General features: G+C 44.3%; 1 protein-coding gene across 27 annotated transcripts in view; it reads right to left on the reverse strand.

The window, feature by feature from the left end:
- Positions 1-18,033, reverse strand: part of macf1a (microtubule actin crosslinking factor 1a) — a 229,375-nt gene that overhangs the window by 102,343 nt on the left and 108,999 nt on the right. For 15 of the 27 annotated variants that reach the window (XM_040020873.1, XM_040020885.1, XM_040020881.1 and 12 more), the window contains 7 exons: positions 4,378-4,544; positions 3,915-4,027; positions 2,899-3,005; positions 2,386-2,505; positions 1,271-1,366; positions 500-627; positions 300-393 (listed from right to left, as the gene is read on the reverse strand). In XM_040020873.1, coding sequence (XP_039876807.1) covers positions 300-393; positions 500-627; positions 1,271-1,366; positions 2,386-2,505; positions 2,899-3,005; positions 3,915-4,027; positions 4,378-4,544 — 825 coding nt within the window. Of the gene's footprint in view, positions 1-299; positions 394-499; positions 628-1,270; positions 1,367-2,385; positions 2,506-2,898; positions 3,006-3,914; positions 4,028-4,377; positions 4,545-11,668; positions 16,321-18,033 lie in introns of those variants that run through there. The other 12 variants (XM_040020862.1, XM_040020872.1, XM_040020871.1 and 9 more) reach the window with 1 other exon arrangement.

Below are 18,033 nucleotides of genomic sequence, written 5' to 3' on the forward strand. Positions count from 1 at the left end.
CAGACCCAGCACATCACTTATTCTGTCTAACATCCCTTCATTCAGGCAGGAAGTTGTGCTCAAGCCCAGGAACACAGTCAAAGGAAGGAGTGAGCATGTTTGCAGAGGGCAGGGGAAGTGGTGTGTAAATATTTACAGTCCCAAAAGAGCGCTCACGTTTACGGCTTGGTCACATTAACACCCTGTAAAATACTCAGCCAAATTATTAAACAGTTACCCAACATAAACCCAGGGACTCTGTGTGTGTGTGTGTGAGAGGAAATTAAATGGATGTGAAGTGAGAGAGGTTCAGCGCTCACAGCCTGGAGTGTGTTCTTAGCGAGGGTGAGTTTCTCCTCGCAGTCCAGAGACATGTTCTGGATCTTATTGGCTCGCTGGAGCAGCAGGTCTAGCCTGTAAATGCACACAGAAGATGATGAAAAAAAAAAATGGTATCAGCAGTTATGATTTAATTATATGCAACATGTGAAGAGATTTGTGTGTGTGTGTGTGTGTGTACCTTTCCACAGCTGGCCGGAGAACCTTTTCTCTCTCCAGCATCTCCAGGATGAGTTTACCCCAATCCTCCTCCAGGTCATTGGGATGAAGGCCCTGAGGAAGCTTAATGCGACCAAACTCTATCCACACCTGGAATAAACAAACACGTGCAGCGTAAATACATGCCAAACACCCCAACATCTGTTAGTACAAGCCAGCTATGGTTCCCACATTTTTCATAATTGTTAGGAGGGTGATTCTTTTAAATAGCGCTCCCATTAAATTGCATTGCATCGCAGTACTTCTAAAAAACTAAAATAAAAGCTGCTACAGTCTGTGGAGGCAGCTTTTTAACAGAGCTCGCTAAGGTCAAAATACGGTCACCTCTACCTCCTAAAAATCCAAAGCCGTGAAGCTCAAGACGAGGCTTCAAAGTGGGACGCGCTACCAAAGCCATTACATCAGTGACCCCATTTATGAGCAATCATAAGTCACGCCGCAGAAAAACCTCGGTAACATCAGCTGAGTGAGAATAAAATGGGAGCTATTATCGGCTATCATGTGTTTGTTTACAATCAAACAATCTGCTGCTTTGATAACAGCTCGACGAAAGAAACGACTTCGCTTCGGGAGGCGAACGTGTGACTCAGCGCACACAAACACGCTGCCAACAATGTTCTCTAACTTCCTCTCGTTGACACAATCCCCCTGAGCTCGACCTCATGATGCATGGAAAGGTGCCAAGTGCTGGTCGCCTTTTCCTTCCTCGTCTCCACTCTTCATTTGTTCTTACCTCCAGCAGTTTGTAGAGGTGTTCGATGTGACCTTTCTCGATCTCCTTCGCGGGGATCTCCGTCTCTTTGAAATGGACGTACTCATTGTAAAGTGCCTGAAGAAGGAGAGAAACAGCGTTATGGAGTCGGTGTTAACGCAGGCTTTGTTTGAAGCCAGCACCTGTTTTCAAAGGTTACAGCTTCCTAATCACCGCCTGCCTGAGGGGTCATTCGTGACGTGAATCGGCTCTTTTTCTCCACATCTCGAGACACTTCGTCAACCATTATTCTTTCTACTTCAATCTAACGCCTTCTTCTGCAAACTAACTCACTGACTCTTCCTTTATTTCGCCTTTAATCTGAATACACTGCTGTGTGAAGTTTCCACATTATTAAACCCTTCTACTCTCCCTCCTTGTGTCCTCCCTTTATTTGCTCTCTCAAGGTTTCACTGAAATCGTTTGTCAGCTGCCTTATTCAAGGCTACACGTCTGTGGGATTGCAGATACAAAGCTGGGAAGACATACAGGGATTCGATTACCACCACAGTCAAATGCATTCATGTTGCTGTCAAGCAAATTTGCATAAACACCAGCTAGAATGAAGGTAAATCTGTATGTCACCAATTTTCCCAATGCTGGGTGAAACATTACACATTTTAAGTGCCGTTTGTCGGTTTATCAGCAACATTATGCAAAAACCACCAAACTGAATCTCATGAAACTTGGAGAAGTGCAGCGTGAGCAAAGTGGAGACTCGCAAAATATGGTGCGGGTGCAGATCAAAGAGCGGGTCTAGGAATTATCATAATTTCTATTTAATATTACAAGATTGAGCTTCTTTTTTTCATAGACTTACAAACCATCAGACAAATTTAATGAAACTTGGAGAGCAAGGCCAAAGAACGAGCTCGTTAAATTCTGGCTGGTGTCCAGATCACATTATTAGGAATAATAAAGTTCGGGGGATGGGTGCTGACCTTACGGGGGGACGCCCTGAGTGCTCTTCTAATATATAATTTAGAATAATGATCACTTCAACTTACTCGAGTCTCCTTTATTTGGCTTATTAGGTGGTTTTCTTAAACATGGACTCTCGCACATCTAAATATTTAAAAGAAAACTGTCGTGCTCACCTTGAGTTCTACGGGGTTTTGTGGGAAGTTCTTGTTGGCCATGAGGGCCGTGTGCTGGCGGCTCCACTGGAGCAGAGAAGAGAACCTGGACTGGTACTCCGACCAGCGCTGATCCACCTCCTGAGGATGGGGGAGAGAAAGAAAATGTCGCAGACATGACAGAAGCTGTTCATTAGTGGGAAATCATGCATCACACATTCACACACTGCCTGGCAACAGGTAGGCTGGCTCATAATGAATGGCTGGAACAGTTTTAAATTAACTGCATGATTATTTAAAGGTTTTGGCTCATTACTCAAAAAGGTCCACAGTGAACTAATAATAACCTGCCTAAATGTATTCATGTTTTAATGTTAACAGGATATGGAGGAACAGTACTGCAGGAATGTGCTACGAACCGCATGCATGCTAACAAATCACATGGAGTCCTGGGAAGTGTAGTGCATGCTTTAAACTTAACAAATTATAAATAAATAAATAATGGCATGAATGGTAAACAAGACCGTGACGTACGTGTGCGCCGATGCCCTCTCCACCCTCGGGGATTTTAGGGAAGGCATCGTAGATTGAAGAGACGTAGGTGATGACTGACTTCTCGTCTGGAGAGGGAACATCAACGTCTGGGGAGAAAAAAAAATCAGTTAATGAACTGTAACCATAAATCAAGCATCCAGTAAGATTTAGGAAGGCTCAGTGTTTATATGAACATTTTTACAGCTGTGTCCGTCTGTAACAAGATAAAAGGAACAATTAAGTTGCATCTGAAGTACCGACTTTCAGTCTTGAACTGTTTGAGAGACTGACGATTACTTAGTCTATTTTCTGATGCTCAAATGTAGCCGTTTCTTGGACAGGCATGTAGCATTTTTCATGATTTTATTGATAAATTAAGCAGATCAAAGGTTTGGGAATAAGTCCAGGTCCTGCAGTTGTATCTGGAAACTTGATGTGAAATCAAAACACGGGGTCAAAAGAGCCCTTCCAAGTGAAACAGGCCGTCTATTCAGATCTGTTGTGGTGGTGTGGATTAAAAAAACCAAACTGTCATTTAAAGCAAAAGTAATCACTTAATATAAGCCTTATAAATACAACAGGAAACAATACAAGCTGTAGAAACAGCCTGTATTGTTTGTGCCAACAAACACTTCTCTAAGGTCTCTGGAGGTCTTCAGCAGCTTTTCCTGGAATGACTGGTCTATGATGAGTCTTTGAGGTGTTTTTTTCTTCAGGGGAAACAGACCTAAATATATAAAAGGGTTTTCCACACAGAGCCAGGGTCTGGAGCTAGAGCCATTAAAGATACAGTTGTAAATATGAAAGTGTATGCTTGTGGGTCATTACTGGTTGCCTGGGAGGTTGGCAAACTTTCAAAATAAAAGCTGGAAGACAAAAGGACAGCCTAATTTGAATTTCAAGTTTACAACTTTCGTTAAATATAAGAAGCTCAGTTAGTAAAACACTGAAGACCTGTCTGTGCTCGGCCATGAGCAAGCTGGCCAGATGACTCAACAGTGGATCAACAGTCTCACCCTCAGCATCCAGCAGTCTGGTCACACCTAACGACTCAGCGATCTCGAAGGCCTGCTCCAGGTTCTCACGGTTACTCTGCCGTGACACCACCTCCATGTCGATCAGGTCGGGTCTGAAAAAGGAGTTGGAAAAAAAAAAAAAAGCTTTGTTTTGCTTTTTTCCTGTTTGCTTGTGGTCGTCAGACTCTGATCTGTAAAATCTGATAAACATAAACATTTCTGCTGCGTCTGCTGTGAAAATATCACCGAACATCAGCATGAGATCATGAATTACTGAGCTTGTCTGATGATTTCAGATCAGATTAAGATCAAACCACTTCAATCACACAACCAGATACATTGTTACAAGTATTTGTTGAAACTATATTAACCATTTTGACATCACCAATTAATATTTTGTGTGTTGAAGTCAGTCTGTGTGTCTCTCAGAAGGACATTTTAATCACGCCCTTCGTCGCCTAACCTGTATCTGTGCAGCAGAGCGTTGAACATGCGTCCGTCGCTCCACGATGAGGTGAAGTTGACGCAGCGGAGGCCGGGGTAGCCTTCTATCGCCTGCTGGCTCCATAACAGCAGCTTCTCTTTGGCTGTGAGGTCAGCTGACTCGCCGCACACGTAGATTTCTGAAATCTGAGGGAGAGAGAGAGAGAGAGACGGGGTTACGACTGGGATTCGTTATCCCCCCCTCACCTCTGCAGAGCTGTGATCTGAGAGTCAAAATGTTTCGGGCTTCATTGCCAAATGTACTGAAACACATTAAAACAATATTCAGACTCACGAAAACAAATCTAATCAGGCTCCAGCATGTGGGGACTTTTCTCATTATTTTCTATGCACTGATGCATTCAGCCTCTCTCCATCAGCTTCATTGCAGACACACAGACGCAGCTACAGTGAGTTGGCAGAAACGTTCTCTCTCCCTCTCTGTATGAAACTAACTCACTGCAGAGATTTTATTTCCTTTTATTCAACCCGCTCGCTCTTTTCAGACCATCACTTTCCTGACACTTAATGACTGAGTGCATGTGTGATATCTGGATGTGTTCGTTTCAGAGGCGTTTTCATTAATGTTTATTAACGCCTTCTCCCATTTCCCGTCTGCAGCGTCTACAGTCTATCCTGCTCATTAGCTCACGTACACCCCCCACCCCCCAACCCTGTTCATCTGTCTCATGCCCCCCCCGCCCAACCTCGATCTGTCTCTTCAGTTTTTCATGTCCTTTCATCTGCTCTGCTTCTTATTCTGATCAATCTGCTCTTCCTTCTCATCCTCTTCCTCCTCTACATAAACTCAGAGTCCTCGTATCGTCTCCCCTGCTGTTTGTTTCACGGAGTTCAGAGACGACGTCAAATGCACACGATCTGACGGTTAAATATGTTAAACAAAATGCACTTGGCCACAAATAGGTTTGATTTTTGCATCGTCAGTGGGCCTTTACCAGTAATTGTTTAGATTAAGCTTTTTAAAACATTGGGGATCCTTAAATTGCGCTTGTAGTAACTAACTGAAAAACACATTAAGAAAAAAAAAATTATTTTTTAATAATTTGGGGGCAAAAAACAACTAAGAAGCCTAAACACTATTAATTTTCACAAACAAAAGAAGACATTTAACAGCCTTTAACCAGCCAGCTCCGGAGCACAAAACCCATAAGAGTTTTCAGTCTCGTGTATTCACAGCGAGCCAGAGGTTGTCGTCCTCCACTAAGGAGCTCCCTGAATTACATTAGCAAGAATTTCCAAATGGGAGAGCACGACTCATGCCAACTACCGTCTTCAGCTTCAGATAAACTCCTGCCTACAAACTGTATATAAACTATGAACACAGCTTCCAGTTCTGAAAAGTGACACCAGTATAAAAGTGTTTAAAACCACATAAGTACTGTACAGACATTCACAGGTGTCAACTCTCTTTAAACACTGTTCTGATGGGTTCATAATCTCAGTTTCTGGTTTCAAGTCTTACTGAATAGAACAAGAAGTTAATTTTCTACATTACAGTTCAGTTTGTTGTCTGAATGGATGATAAAGCAGAGTGAGTGTGCTCTACTGCGTAAAAATGAAAAACCAGCTGTGTGTGAGCATGCATTTTCTACTAACATTTCAGGAGTCTGTGTGTGCAAACGCCTCTAAACACCACAGATGCAGCAGCACACAGCTCCTGAAAGCTCTTCTAACGACGTGCATGCTTATTAGGGGTGGGTCTAAAAGAAAGTCTTCCACAAAGACTGACGGCTTCCTAACGCTTGGTTCGGTTCACTTAGCTACACGACCACTCAGCCATTTACCCCCTGCGTTCTTCTTCCTCTCAGTTGGAGCTCTTTGGATCCATCTGCCCAGAGCAACAAAGGCAGAGTGACGTATAGGCGGTTACTGTCAGCGCTAGGCTGCCGCTACTGTCATCTGTATTCTTCTGTCATCTCTCTTTCCCTAACTCAGCTACAGTCCGACACTCCACCCTCTCTCAGTCTTTCAGTTTCTCTCTCACTGCTGCTAATACAGAGCAGTATGAAAGTCCAGCGCGTGCCAGGAGACTGCAGCAACAGCCAAAAAGACGAGGAACGGGAGGGAGAGGAGAGAGAAGGAAACGTGATGAAGATGAGCAAGGTCGGCAACAGCACCGTGCACGTATAGCTTCCAGCTTCTCGTAAAGTAACATCTATTGAGTCCTCATTCACTCAGTGAAAATGACATATGCCAAAGATTCTGCATCACTAAAGGAGCCTCTCAACCACGATGTAAACACAAAACTGAGACGAACAAACGCTTCTGCTACATGACAACTCGTCATTATTCACACCACACATGCCTGCACTGAGACGTGGGGGCTACAGCGAGCAGGTTAGCATTTCTTACAGTTACTCCATGACTACACTGTCACTCAAACAGCAATCAACAAATATGTGTTTCGTGCACATGCAGCCTCCTTTGCAGGGAAATGCAGAGCATCGACTCCTCCATCTTAATATTGACACTGCACTCTGTGTGAGGTCTGCATCTGTGCACAGAGCCTGCACTCCCACTGCTACAGCACTTCATCCTCTTTTCCCCATTGTGCACGTCTGCCGTTCCCTCATGCATCAGGTGAATTAGTAAGTTTCAGAAGCTTTCAAACACAGCTCGTTATTTTGTGAGCTGCAGTACAATTTCTGTCAGGCCATTTGCTGCAGAGATACGGGCGACAGCGCCTGATAAAGCAGGTGAACCTTGAGTTTACGATATGAATGAGGCTGCGTGAAGCATGAACAGCAGAACAAGAGTGTTCTTCAAGTCGGCCCACGCTTCATAAATGCGTTTGCTTTAACCTACGGAGGATCAGAGGTACCAAAAATCACAAAATAATTTCATAAAAATGATTCACTAAATCATTAAATCTCTCTCTTGCTTTTCTGCCCATTTATTTCCCTAACCTCTTACTTCTGCATCTCTTTATGCTCTCCTTCTTTAGTGTGCAGAGGAAAAGGTTGTCATTTAAAGCATGTCATATTGTCAGCTGACTCAAAATGCCAGCTCACAGCAGAAATGGCTGAGACACCTACAGTAATGCGACTTAAAAAAAAAAAAAAAAAGACACATTTTATAAAATTAATGCTTATTCTGAAATTTTGATTTTCAAAGTTTTGCTCCTCAATGATCCAAAAAACAAAACTATAAGTTTATTACTGCTATCTTGCTGTAAACAAGTCTGCTTAGCCCAGTAGTTTATGCCTTTTGCGAACAGTCTCCGCAGTCATTAAACCATGTCGGCTTAACATTTAGCTTTCCTAAATTAGTCTGTTGGGTATTCGGCTAACGAACAAAGACAAAACCGTTCAACTTTACAACTGTTTAATTAACTCGACCGAGTCTCCTGAAGCTCACAGAGTCTAAAAATGTCCCCTGTCAACGCAACTTCAATGTAATCATTTAATACAGTTTTCTTCTTTTCCAATCATAAGTAAACAAACTCAAACTTTCTGCCTCCATAATAACCGTGAAAACACGAATGACTGAATGAATGCGTGACATGGTGACATCAGCGTGGATCTTAACAGAGATTAAACTAAATAAAGGGATTTGAAACAACAGATTTGAACGTGTGAACAAGATACTCGCTAATTTCTACGCACAGTAAGTAAAGTTTAGATAAAGTACAGGTTAGTGTCAGGTCACATGACATGCATGGCTTCTCCAGTTGAGCTAAAGGCCTGATTATATGTTCACTAAACACAGTTTATCTTCACGGTATGTGCAGGTGTGAAGTGCGGGTATGAACATGTGAAGATGTGACGCTCATGCGTGACCCAGCCGTGTGAACGTTACTCCAGCTAAAGTATAAACAGACGCACACAGATTAGAGATTAGATCAGGTAGCAGCAGTGCTCAGTGCAGCTATGATCCAGTCACAAGCATCCATGATCCACTAGCAGCCCCCTGGGGCTCTGGACCAGCCCTCTTTTAGAAACATGGCCTCTTTGAAGTTTGCAGGGAGAGGAGGGAGGAGAGGGAGGGGTGAGAGCTGGATAGGAAAAATAAAAAAAGAATAAAAGATGGATTAATTGATTTATTTGACTTAAACATGAAGCACCTCTGCAAAATCATGTTTAAAGCCGTAAAAGATGGATGGGTGCATGAAGGCCAGAAAGATAAATGTTGGATGGATAGCTTCAGACACAGCAGGATGGGGGTAAACGGGTAAATTTGGGTGGTGTTTTCAGTGTGCGGTAGGAATCCCCTCTGGGCTCAATGAAGCAGCCGTCTCACTGATGAATGCACATTTCAAATCCCTTTTTTATGCAGACAAGGGCAACACACACCCACACACAAAGGACAGCTGCACTTTAAACTGAACACAGACACATCCTGACACTCACCCACCGTGACATGACACAGGAGCACGCTCGACACACGAGTATTGATTAGCGCTGCCCAGTAAAGCGGCATTTTAAACCGGGGAACTCTGCAGAGCCGGGATCTATAGCAAACGCGTGCTTCTCATGACTCAGCAGCAGCTGTGCACCAAATGAGATCACGTCCAGCCTAACACAACCCGACAGCATCCCCTTACTGTACCGCCTTCAGCATGTGATGGAGAAGTGAACAAACCACAGCAGCCGTGGTAAAAAGTGCCCATCATCTTTAAGCTGTATTACTGCAGTGGCTGCAGCAGGCTCTCTTATTTTCAAGGTTAAGGAGAGCTGAGCAGCTGTAAGCTAGCAGAGGAAGCCTCCCTCTTTCTGTTTTGGATCACTCCTGCAAGTGTGTGCTGTAATAAGCCGAGGCCTGAGCAACAACCTGCATGTTTGCTTTTCAACACATTAAGTCGTTATTGCATCATCGACTTTTGGAGACTAATGTTTTATATAGATTGATTCTCCTCTAGAAGCTCTTGTTATTTCTCAGTTATATCTGATCACATGTTAATGGGATTGCTGGTCTGCTATCAGAAAACAACACACTTAGCACTCAGATCTCAGCATCTGCACTATGGCTGGATTATGCAAAAGATTTAGAGCAGAACCGGCCCACCGGATGGTTTTGCAAAGTCTAAGAAATTGCAGAGAATTCATTAAAATTTCACATATTTCGATAAAATGCACGGCTATTCCTGGTGTGGTGACGCAAGCATTTTTACACAGAAGTGGAAAGTTAAAGGAAAATTTAAGTTATTTCTAGATCTTAACTTCAAACTTGTTTGAATCACATTTAATACCCTGCTGTTAAATTCCCAAATACTTTATATATTAAAAGTGTCGTACTCTGATCTGTAAATGGAACTGGACATACTATAATTAAATATGATCCAGTAGCTTTACTGGTCCATCACACTTGAGACCAACATGGCCTGTATGTGGTCCATGACCTAAAAAGAGTATAACACTCTGGTTTAGAGGCAGATTTATTTTTGAGATATCATATTGTGGCAGTAAAAGTAAATAACCTTCATGCTTCTGAACTTTTAGGACCTACTATGTGTTTGCAGTAGTAAACAATCCTGGCTCAGAATGGGTTTTTGGGTTGTGGCATTAAGAGTAATCCCTGAGCACAGAAAAGTTTGTCTGTTACTATATAATAAAGAAATCTGTGCATTTTCCTGTTACTTCAGGCTACTTTATAGCTAATTTAGCAAGATTAAAAGGAATATCAAATTAACAAAACTGGTTAAAAAATACAATTTATTTCACTGCTTTGGATTTTTCTCTGGCTCTGGTTAAAACTTCTTTAATGAGGTGCCAAAACTTCCTGTAGGCAGGAAAAAGCCTTAGTCCCAAAGTCTCTTACCCAGCCGATACTGAGTAAGATGCATATTAGGAACTGACTGAAATTAAAGTTCCAGCCACACATTTTCTACTGCTTATCTGGGTGGAGTCAGCAGACAAAGCAGAGGTGCCCAGACCTTCCTCTCCCCAGCCACCTCCTTCAGCTATTCTGGGGGAACGCCAAGGAGTTCCCAAACCAGCTCAGAGACTTAATCTCATCAGAGTGCCTTGGGTCTACCCTGGAGCTTCCGCTCAGTTGGACAAAATGAAACACCTCCTAGTCAGATCTCCAAACCCCTCCAGGGTGATTCACTGGTCCCACTATGGTCCTGCTCTGTGCTCCAGCCACAAGCTGTGGGCAGTAATCAAACAACTGAGGATATAAACGGGCAAAATTTTAGACCAGTGCATTCAAAGTCTAACTGACTGAGGAATACAACTTGCATTTTATTAACCGCTGCATTTAAACCTCATAAACAATAGTTAGACATGCTGGTAGAAAAGGGCGAGTCTAGAAATTACAAAATGATATGATAAAAGCGTGGACATCTAATATTTCACTGAAGCTGAAGTTAACTGATTAACCCTGAATAACAGTTTCCAGCTAAAATCATTGGAGCTAGACCCAAACACAGATGTCATTTTAAATAGCACACAGCACAAGTTTCAGTTTACATTAAGAGGAAACCCTGTCATTTGAAGCAATGACCCTCCTCTCTGTCTCACACACACACACACACACACAGCTTGTGCGCCTCTCACACTCTGACAGACGTCAGCAATGAGCGAGTATGTGTGCTGTGAGAAAAATAAGAAAGGGAGGGCGCAGAGACGGATCCTGAGACTGAGGGGCACAGTCTGTGCTGCGCTGATTAGGCTGCAGGAACAAAGGCGGAAAGAACGGAGAGACTTATAGTGCTTTTCTAGAGCCGATAACGGCGCGCACACATAAACCTTCACGGCTGCAAACATGGTGCACACATGACAACAAAAGCACCCTTAAAAAAAAGGAAAGAAAGATGTCAAGTGCTGTAAATGGCTCTCTTAGCGCTACAGAACACCAGTTTGAAAAATGCTGTTCAACTCAAAAACACTGCTCAGTCCTGGAAGCAAACATCCGCGGTCAGTGACTGGAGTCCAAAAGTAAAACCATTCCCTTTTCCTTAGGAGCGGTGGGAAGTTCGGACACAGTAGATGTCACAATTAGGGCTAAAACTAACAGTGTTTACATAAATTACTGTTAGTCTGTGAAATATCTGACAAATTCTGATACTTTAAAACCAATATAATAATTATGGTCTAATCAGTGAGCATGTTTCCATAATCTGCTAACTTCTTAATGTAGGGGCTCTGTACTTTTTGCACCTTTGGATCAGTCATCCTGCCTTCCTGAAACCCTGCACTACCTGATCCGAGGATGGTATTTGCACATGTATGAAACTCTTGTTCACACTAGCTGTCTCGGATCTTTGTTTTTCTTGGCTTGAGGATTTGGATTGTGGTCAGGACACAAACCTGTGGCAGGCATTTCCTAGTTGCCTGATGCTGTAGGGACAGCGGGCTCTCAATCATGGAGTCCAGCCTCTCTGACGAGCTGCTGGTCAGCCCTCCCCAGTCTGTCTGACTGGGAGTGGTGCCCGCTGTTTCCGGAGAGGTCAGCGGCAGGTCGCTGGCATAGCCCGACTCCAAAAGAGACGCCCTCTCTTGTGCCCACGCTGGAGAGTCCAATCGAAATCCTTTGACAGCCGACGTCTCCTGAATCTGCAAGTAGCTTGAGGACGTGGGGAAATCCCCTGCAGATATTTTGGTTCTGCTTTTGTCCTGCTCAGACAGTTGGACTTTGAGAATATTCTCTGTAACTGGAGACGGTGTTGGAGGCTCTTTGTGGACCTCCACCTCTCCATCACTTTCACCCCTCCACACTGGAGAGCCATAGTCACTGGGGTACACCGTCCTCACCACACAGAGTTTACCGTCCACCTCCTTGATGTGGACCACACCTTTTCTGTCCCTGTCTGAAGGCGTCTTCACCACCTGTACAGCCCCTTCTCCTCCACCTCTTTCCCCTCCATGCTCCCTTTCATTTTTATCCTCTCTCCTGCCCTTGTCTTTTTTCTCCTTCTTCTGCCGGAGTATCCAAGGCTTCTCCAGGACCCCTTGGACTTTCTCCCTAACACGATAGACCCTCCCTCCGCCCGGAGTGGTGCTCCCCAGAGCTGGGGCTGTGTTGACTGGGGTGGTAGTGGTGGTTTGGCTCGGGATACTGGAGACATCTATGATTGCACTGACGGTGTCTTCCTCCCCTGGAAAGCAGAAGACCCCTTTCCAGGCTGGGCTGGGTTTGGGGGTCCCTTCAAGTAATATGTTGCCCAAAAGCCCCCCAGCGCTGGTGCTCACAGAGCCGGGGGAAAGAGTATTGCTGTGGGGATTCGTTTTGGAATAATGTGTATCAGGCACTGTTATTTGAGTCCTAGCTCTGCTGTTAAAATCTGAACCAAATGTTTCTCTGACAGCAGCTTTTTCCTCCTCGTCTTCCTCCTCCTCCTCCTCTTTTTCATCAGGCTCGAGGCTTCTCTGCCGCTCACTGTCCTCTAGCTCTGCCTCGCCTTTCCTGCTCTTCTTGCCCTTGTGCTTACGTCTGAAACGCAGACGCTTCTTTGGTGAAAGTGGGGGGGCTCCACCAAGCTCTCCCTCCCGAGGAGGCCGAACACAGCCCATGGAGTTCCCCATGACTTCAATGTCGATGAAGAAGAGCGTAGAACAAAAAGAAAGGCAGTTATTTTATAAGACCTAAAGTGATGCTCATTTAGGTTTATTCCACTTGTTTACAAAAAGAGGAACTGTAAGGCTCCCTCGTTAATCTGACCTATGAGGGTAGTTTCAAGTTAAGACGAGGAGGCTTTGCTCCATTTTCTGTGGCACTGTCTTAAATTTAACCCGTTGAAAATAAAGGTGGAAGAAGAGAAAAAGTCAGTCTTTTCCTCAGGCAGTTATTGGTCCAATCACGTGGCAGGCCGTTGTGTCAAAGGACCTCGGCGTCCTTTATCTTTCCTCTGCCTGTCCTGACTCAGACTCGGGTAGTGTAGTCGCCAGACACTCACTCTCTAAGGACACAGGTTTACTCTTCCTGTTTTCTCAATCTGAAAAGACTTGTGGTCGGAGTCAAGGACATGAGGACACAGTTGTGTCAGCAGAGCCACACGAGAGAGGAAAATAAATTCAGTTTGGGTCAGATGTCTGATTTATCACGTGTCCTCTGGCAGGTGAGCTATAACCTGGTGTAAGGGAAGCTGTCGGGCAGGATGATGAGTTGCTGGAGAGAGAAAAATATAGTACAGTCCAGTGCTGCTCAGCCCATTAGTGATAATCCAGAGGTCTCACACACACTGTATGCACCTGCAGGTGACAAGCAAAAGAATGGCAGAATTTCTGGGTCTCATCTCACTTCTCAGTTCAGTGTTGTGATTCTGAATATAAGAGATGATGTGAGGAAAAACACTTTCGTCAGCTTCAGTTTCACCGCGATACTTCCATCATCAACAACCCAAAAACAGATTTAATGTCAGGTACAGGTGCTGGTGTTATCCAGGAGCTCTAGTATCTATCTGAGCTCATGAATTAATGATGCCCTCTCCTTCCCTGGTAATGTTGATACAGTGCAAGATAAGAGAAGTAAGATCAGTGGGAATCCCGTCAATTTGCTCCTAGCGGAAGCAGTATTAATGGTGATACTGTCGATATCCCTCGTAGTAATGGCACGCTCAGAGTCTCATTCTGTCGAGGCAGCGCACTGTCCAGACTGGTTGTGGCGGACAGAGTGTGTAGTCAGCCAATGCCACTGCAGATTGCAGGAAGAATCAGCCAATACACTGACAGCTTCCTAAATACTCAAATCAGAGCTTCAGCTTCCGCCTCGATGCTTCTCGTCATCCTCCCACGACTTACGCTGTTCAATGAGCTGGTTTCTCACACGATGTGTCAATCCTTCTGCCATGTGTCTGTTCAACATCCACACCTCGAGCTGCTGCTGTCAATATGTCAGGATTCAAAACTGCTGGCATTAATTTCTCCTACTGACAGGATTGGCAGGAAAGTTGACAGTTTTTCTAGTGATTATCTGGGGTGACCAATGTAAATGCAGCTGTTAGCCTCAGCAGAGCATCTGTCTAAATCTGGAAGCAGACAAATACAGGCAGACTCCACCTTGAGCTCCCCAGACAGCTCAGCATCGTGTCTATCTCTGCTTTGAATACCTGGGCACAGACTGTCCCCAATTGATGTTAGATTCCCCGAGGATCAAAGTTGACTTGTGCTTCAGTACTATCCAATGATGCTGCTGTGTCCTGCTGTCAGTCTGCCAAGCGTCCCCTTCATCAGGTGGTGCAGTGCGACGATGCAACAGCCTGACACCATCCACAGTTTGCAGGAGTAATGGTTGGGGGTATTTAGATCAGGTCTTACCCTAAAAAAACTAAAAAGCCTCTCACTGTTTCTCCTCTCGGGTGCCTTTTTCTCCTTTTAATAGCTTCTCACGTCCACCAGGTCTAATTAGAATTTAGGCATGTGGTGTGGGAAGTGGAGCTTGCACTCTGAGGCTGAAGAAGACGTGGGTCCTCTGTCGGCTTAGGTGAGGTCTTGCAAAGATCAAGATCTAGCAGCGGACCTAGTTCATGTGCAGATGTGTACTGCACCTGGAAGAGAGCCAGAGGGATATAGCATCCAGTAAAGGGCAGTCCCAAACATCACACAGCACAGCGCCAGAGGTTAGGACAAAAGAGTACGCAGCCCATGTCCCCTTAAAAGACCGACAAGAGGGGAGAGGAAAAAAAAAAGAAACACAGGGCGTCTCCAGTTAAAATGAAACTGTGGCTCCCTCAGACAAGCATGGCTGGACTGATCCGATTGATACCGTGGAGCAACTGTCCAAAAGGGAGTACGAATGTATGTTTAGTGCCCGCCAGGTTGGGCGGTCCCCCCGGTCAGCTGTGTGAGCTCTTTCTGCATACGTGTCCACGAGTGTGTCTTGTCCTGCTGTGTATTTGTGGTCTGAGGCCTGCTGATCAGGGGAAGCCGGGAGCTCCAGTGACAGCAGGCAGCCTGGATCGGTCTCTCCCTCGACTGCCTCTGCTCCTCCGCTTTATCCTTCGCTGGCAGACACCGACAGAGGGAGAGGAAAAGCTTTTATCTCCCGGCTGCTGCAGCTTCACACTCTCTTCTGCGCGATCTCTCACTCTCACAGTCCACCCCTCCCTCCTTGGCTCTCCTCCTCCTCCTATCCGCTTCCTCGTTACTCCCGTCACTCTCTCTCTCTCTCTCTAGCTCTCTCTCTTGGCTGTTAGTGAGCAGCTTTCCATGCTACAAACACACACACAGACACACACAGACACACACACACTTGACCCAAAAGCTTTCCTGAATGACAGGCTGCAACAGGGACAGAGACAAAAAAACAGCCATCCAGGCAGACAGGAGAGAAATCAAATCTGAATCAGACAGTCGCATCTGTGATAATAAATGAGGAGCTGGTAAGCATTTCAATTTCTCTCTCTCCATCTATTCCCTTCAATCTCCACCTGCCTGTGAAGCTACAGGTTATGAATGGTGTGGGGAAAATGTCATAGAAGGGGAAGAGGGAAGGAGCGAGGAGAGAAATTTAAAGGAATCAGGGGAGAGCTAAAAAAAGAGAGAACGATAAGGATGCAGGGAGGAAGCAAAATCCAAGAGGGGAGTGAAATGGAGGCACAGACTCATCATAACAGAGATACTTCTGCACAATTCAGACCGAGCAAAGCCTTCAATATCAATAGCTGTATCAGGTCAGTCTGTGCACAATTACAGCCATATGGAAGCTGCAGCATTTTTGCATTAAAGTGATGAAGTACCTGGATTTAAAGGGCAGTTAATCCAGTGGATTTGCTGGAAAATCCTCCTTTTCAATCTGGCTGTTAAAACCCATAAACAGTTAATGCTTTGACACAAATGATTTCAGCAATGAAAAACGTGCACACACAGACTGCAACAGCTTTAATCTCTTTGATTATCAGATGTATTTTTAGAGTTTTGGGAAATTTCGATATGCATCCTATTTTCTAACTGACAGAAAATACTCAGCGTTAGCCCTCAATATAAAATTCCACTGAAATCGGATCCATATTTCCAACCCAAAACAGTCATCAATCGCTTTAATTCAAACGCACACATTTATCCCCCCCTCCTCCCCCACCTACAGTTTTTAAGCCTCTATAGGCCACTTCCACCCACCATCTCTCCACATAAGTTGAATAAAACCGCTTATGCACGTGATTCTGTACAGTACAGCATGGCAATAACTCTGCAGGAGAAAGATTCATCAGTCACTGGCACCAACACTGCAGACGTCTGAACACACAGCATTCGCCTGATCTATGGTGAATGCTTTCACAGAGACACATATGGATGGAGACCTCCAAAAATGCAATACTCCCGAGTGGCGGTGAGACCAGCGGTAATCCATCTTCACTCATTAACCACAAGCATAAGCGAACACACAAACGCACATGGAAAATTCATGAACCAATAGGAGGAAAGCACTAATCAAGTCCCAGAGGCTTTCATCCCTTCGTGGTGGCGACATGCCATCGTGAGCCCTGGAAATCTCAGGCCGCAAGCGTTGCCTGCTGAACCCAGCTTTACGTACAAATCTCAGAAGCTCTAATAATATATTTAGCAGCTCTTTAGACGATGACGCCCTCTTAAACAGAGATTTGAAGATGTTTTAAGATGTTGACCCTTAATGATAAATGTTTATAAAATACTGGAAGGCTCGTGACCAGCTGTTGCCACATTTTGCTGCAAAGCACAACTAAAGAGACAAAGAGATTTTTGTGTTGACGATTTTGCCCAAATCCCTTTCTTTGGCATTCTGAAACTCTAAATGTCAGCTTGTGTATTATTATTATGATTGCACAGAACAATCAGAATAATAATCAGAATAATGTAAATAGATGGGTGAAGCCAGGAGCTATGCAAGCCCTTTTAAACCAACAGAAGATCATTTTTTACTTTAGAGAATTAAACTGCAGCTCACACGGCCGTCAGATTTATCCGACACAAATGGTTCAATAAAACCATAATGACTACCTCTGAAGACACAACAAACTGAGCCCGCCTGCTCACCTGTCTTGCAGCAGGGCAATGAAACTAAAAATTTCTTGAAAATGAACTCACTGGCAGTCACACAAAGCTGCTTTGGCCAATCACAGCCAGACACAGTGCAGCTGGAGGAGGATCCATAACAAACGCAACCATCTGCGATACGGAGCTTAACTGTGACATCTAGTGGTCTGGCAGGGTAACTACAACCAGGACTCACTAGTGCAAATCAGAAATTCTAATAATTAGTTTTAGGATCATCTTCTGTTTTTGGATGTTTCTACAATCCCAGTACAACAGATATGAGAAAACAATTAAAAACAAAAAAAACAAAAAAAAAAAAACACCTTTTATCCCCATCTCAGAGAAGAAGGACTAACAAAGTGCTCATCTGGACATTCAAGAGAACAAAAAGGAAGCCGCATATTAGCGTATAAACACTGAGAAGATGTGTCTAAAGCTGGACAGTTGAGGTTGTCTGAGATAAAACAGACTGAGGCTCATTTGTATCTTCATGTGCTAGTAAAGTAACTTAAATTGCTAATTGCTAAAATGATAGCCCGGTGAGAGTTCCTATGATTAGCCGATGTGCTGAGTCACTCATTTGCACACGTCCTGGTCTCAAAGACCTGCAGGGCTTCTTTCCAAAAACGACTTCTTCATCTTGATTATAATCATCATCAGTCCAAAATGACCAGTGGAAATAATGTAAACGTTACACATTTCCCTTCTGTGGACCACACTTCTTT

This window comes from Simochromis diagramma, unplaced genomic scaffold, assembly GCF_900408965.1.
Source record: "Simochromis diagramma unplaced genomic scaffold, fSimDia1.1 OVJJ01000753.1, whole genome shotgun sequence".
Classification (NCBI taxonomy): Eukaryota; Metazoa; Chordata; class Actinopteri; order Cichliformes; family Cichlidae; genus Simochromis; species Simochromis diagramma.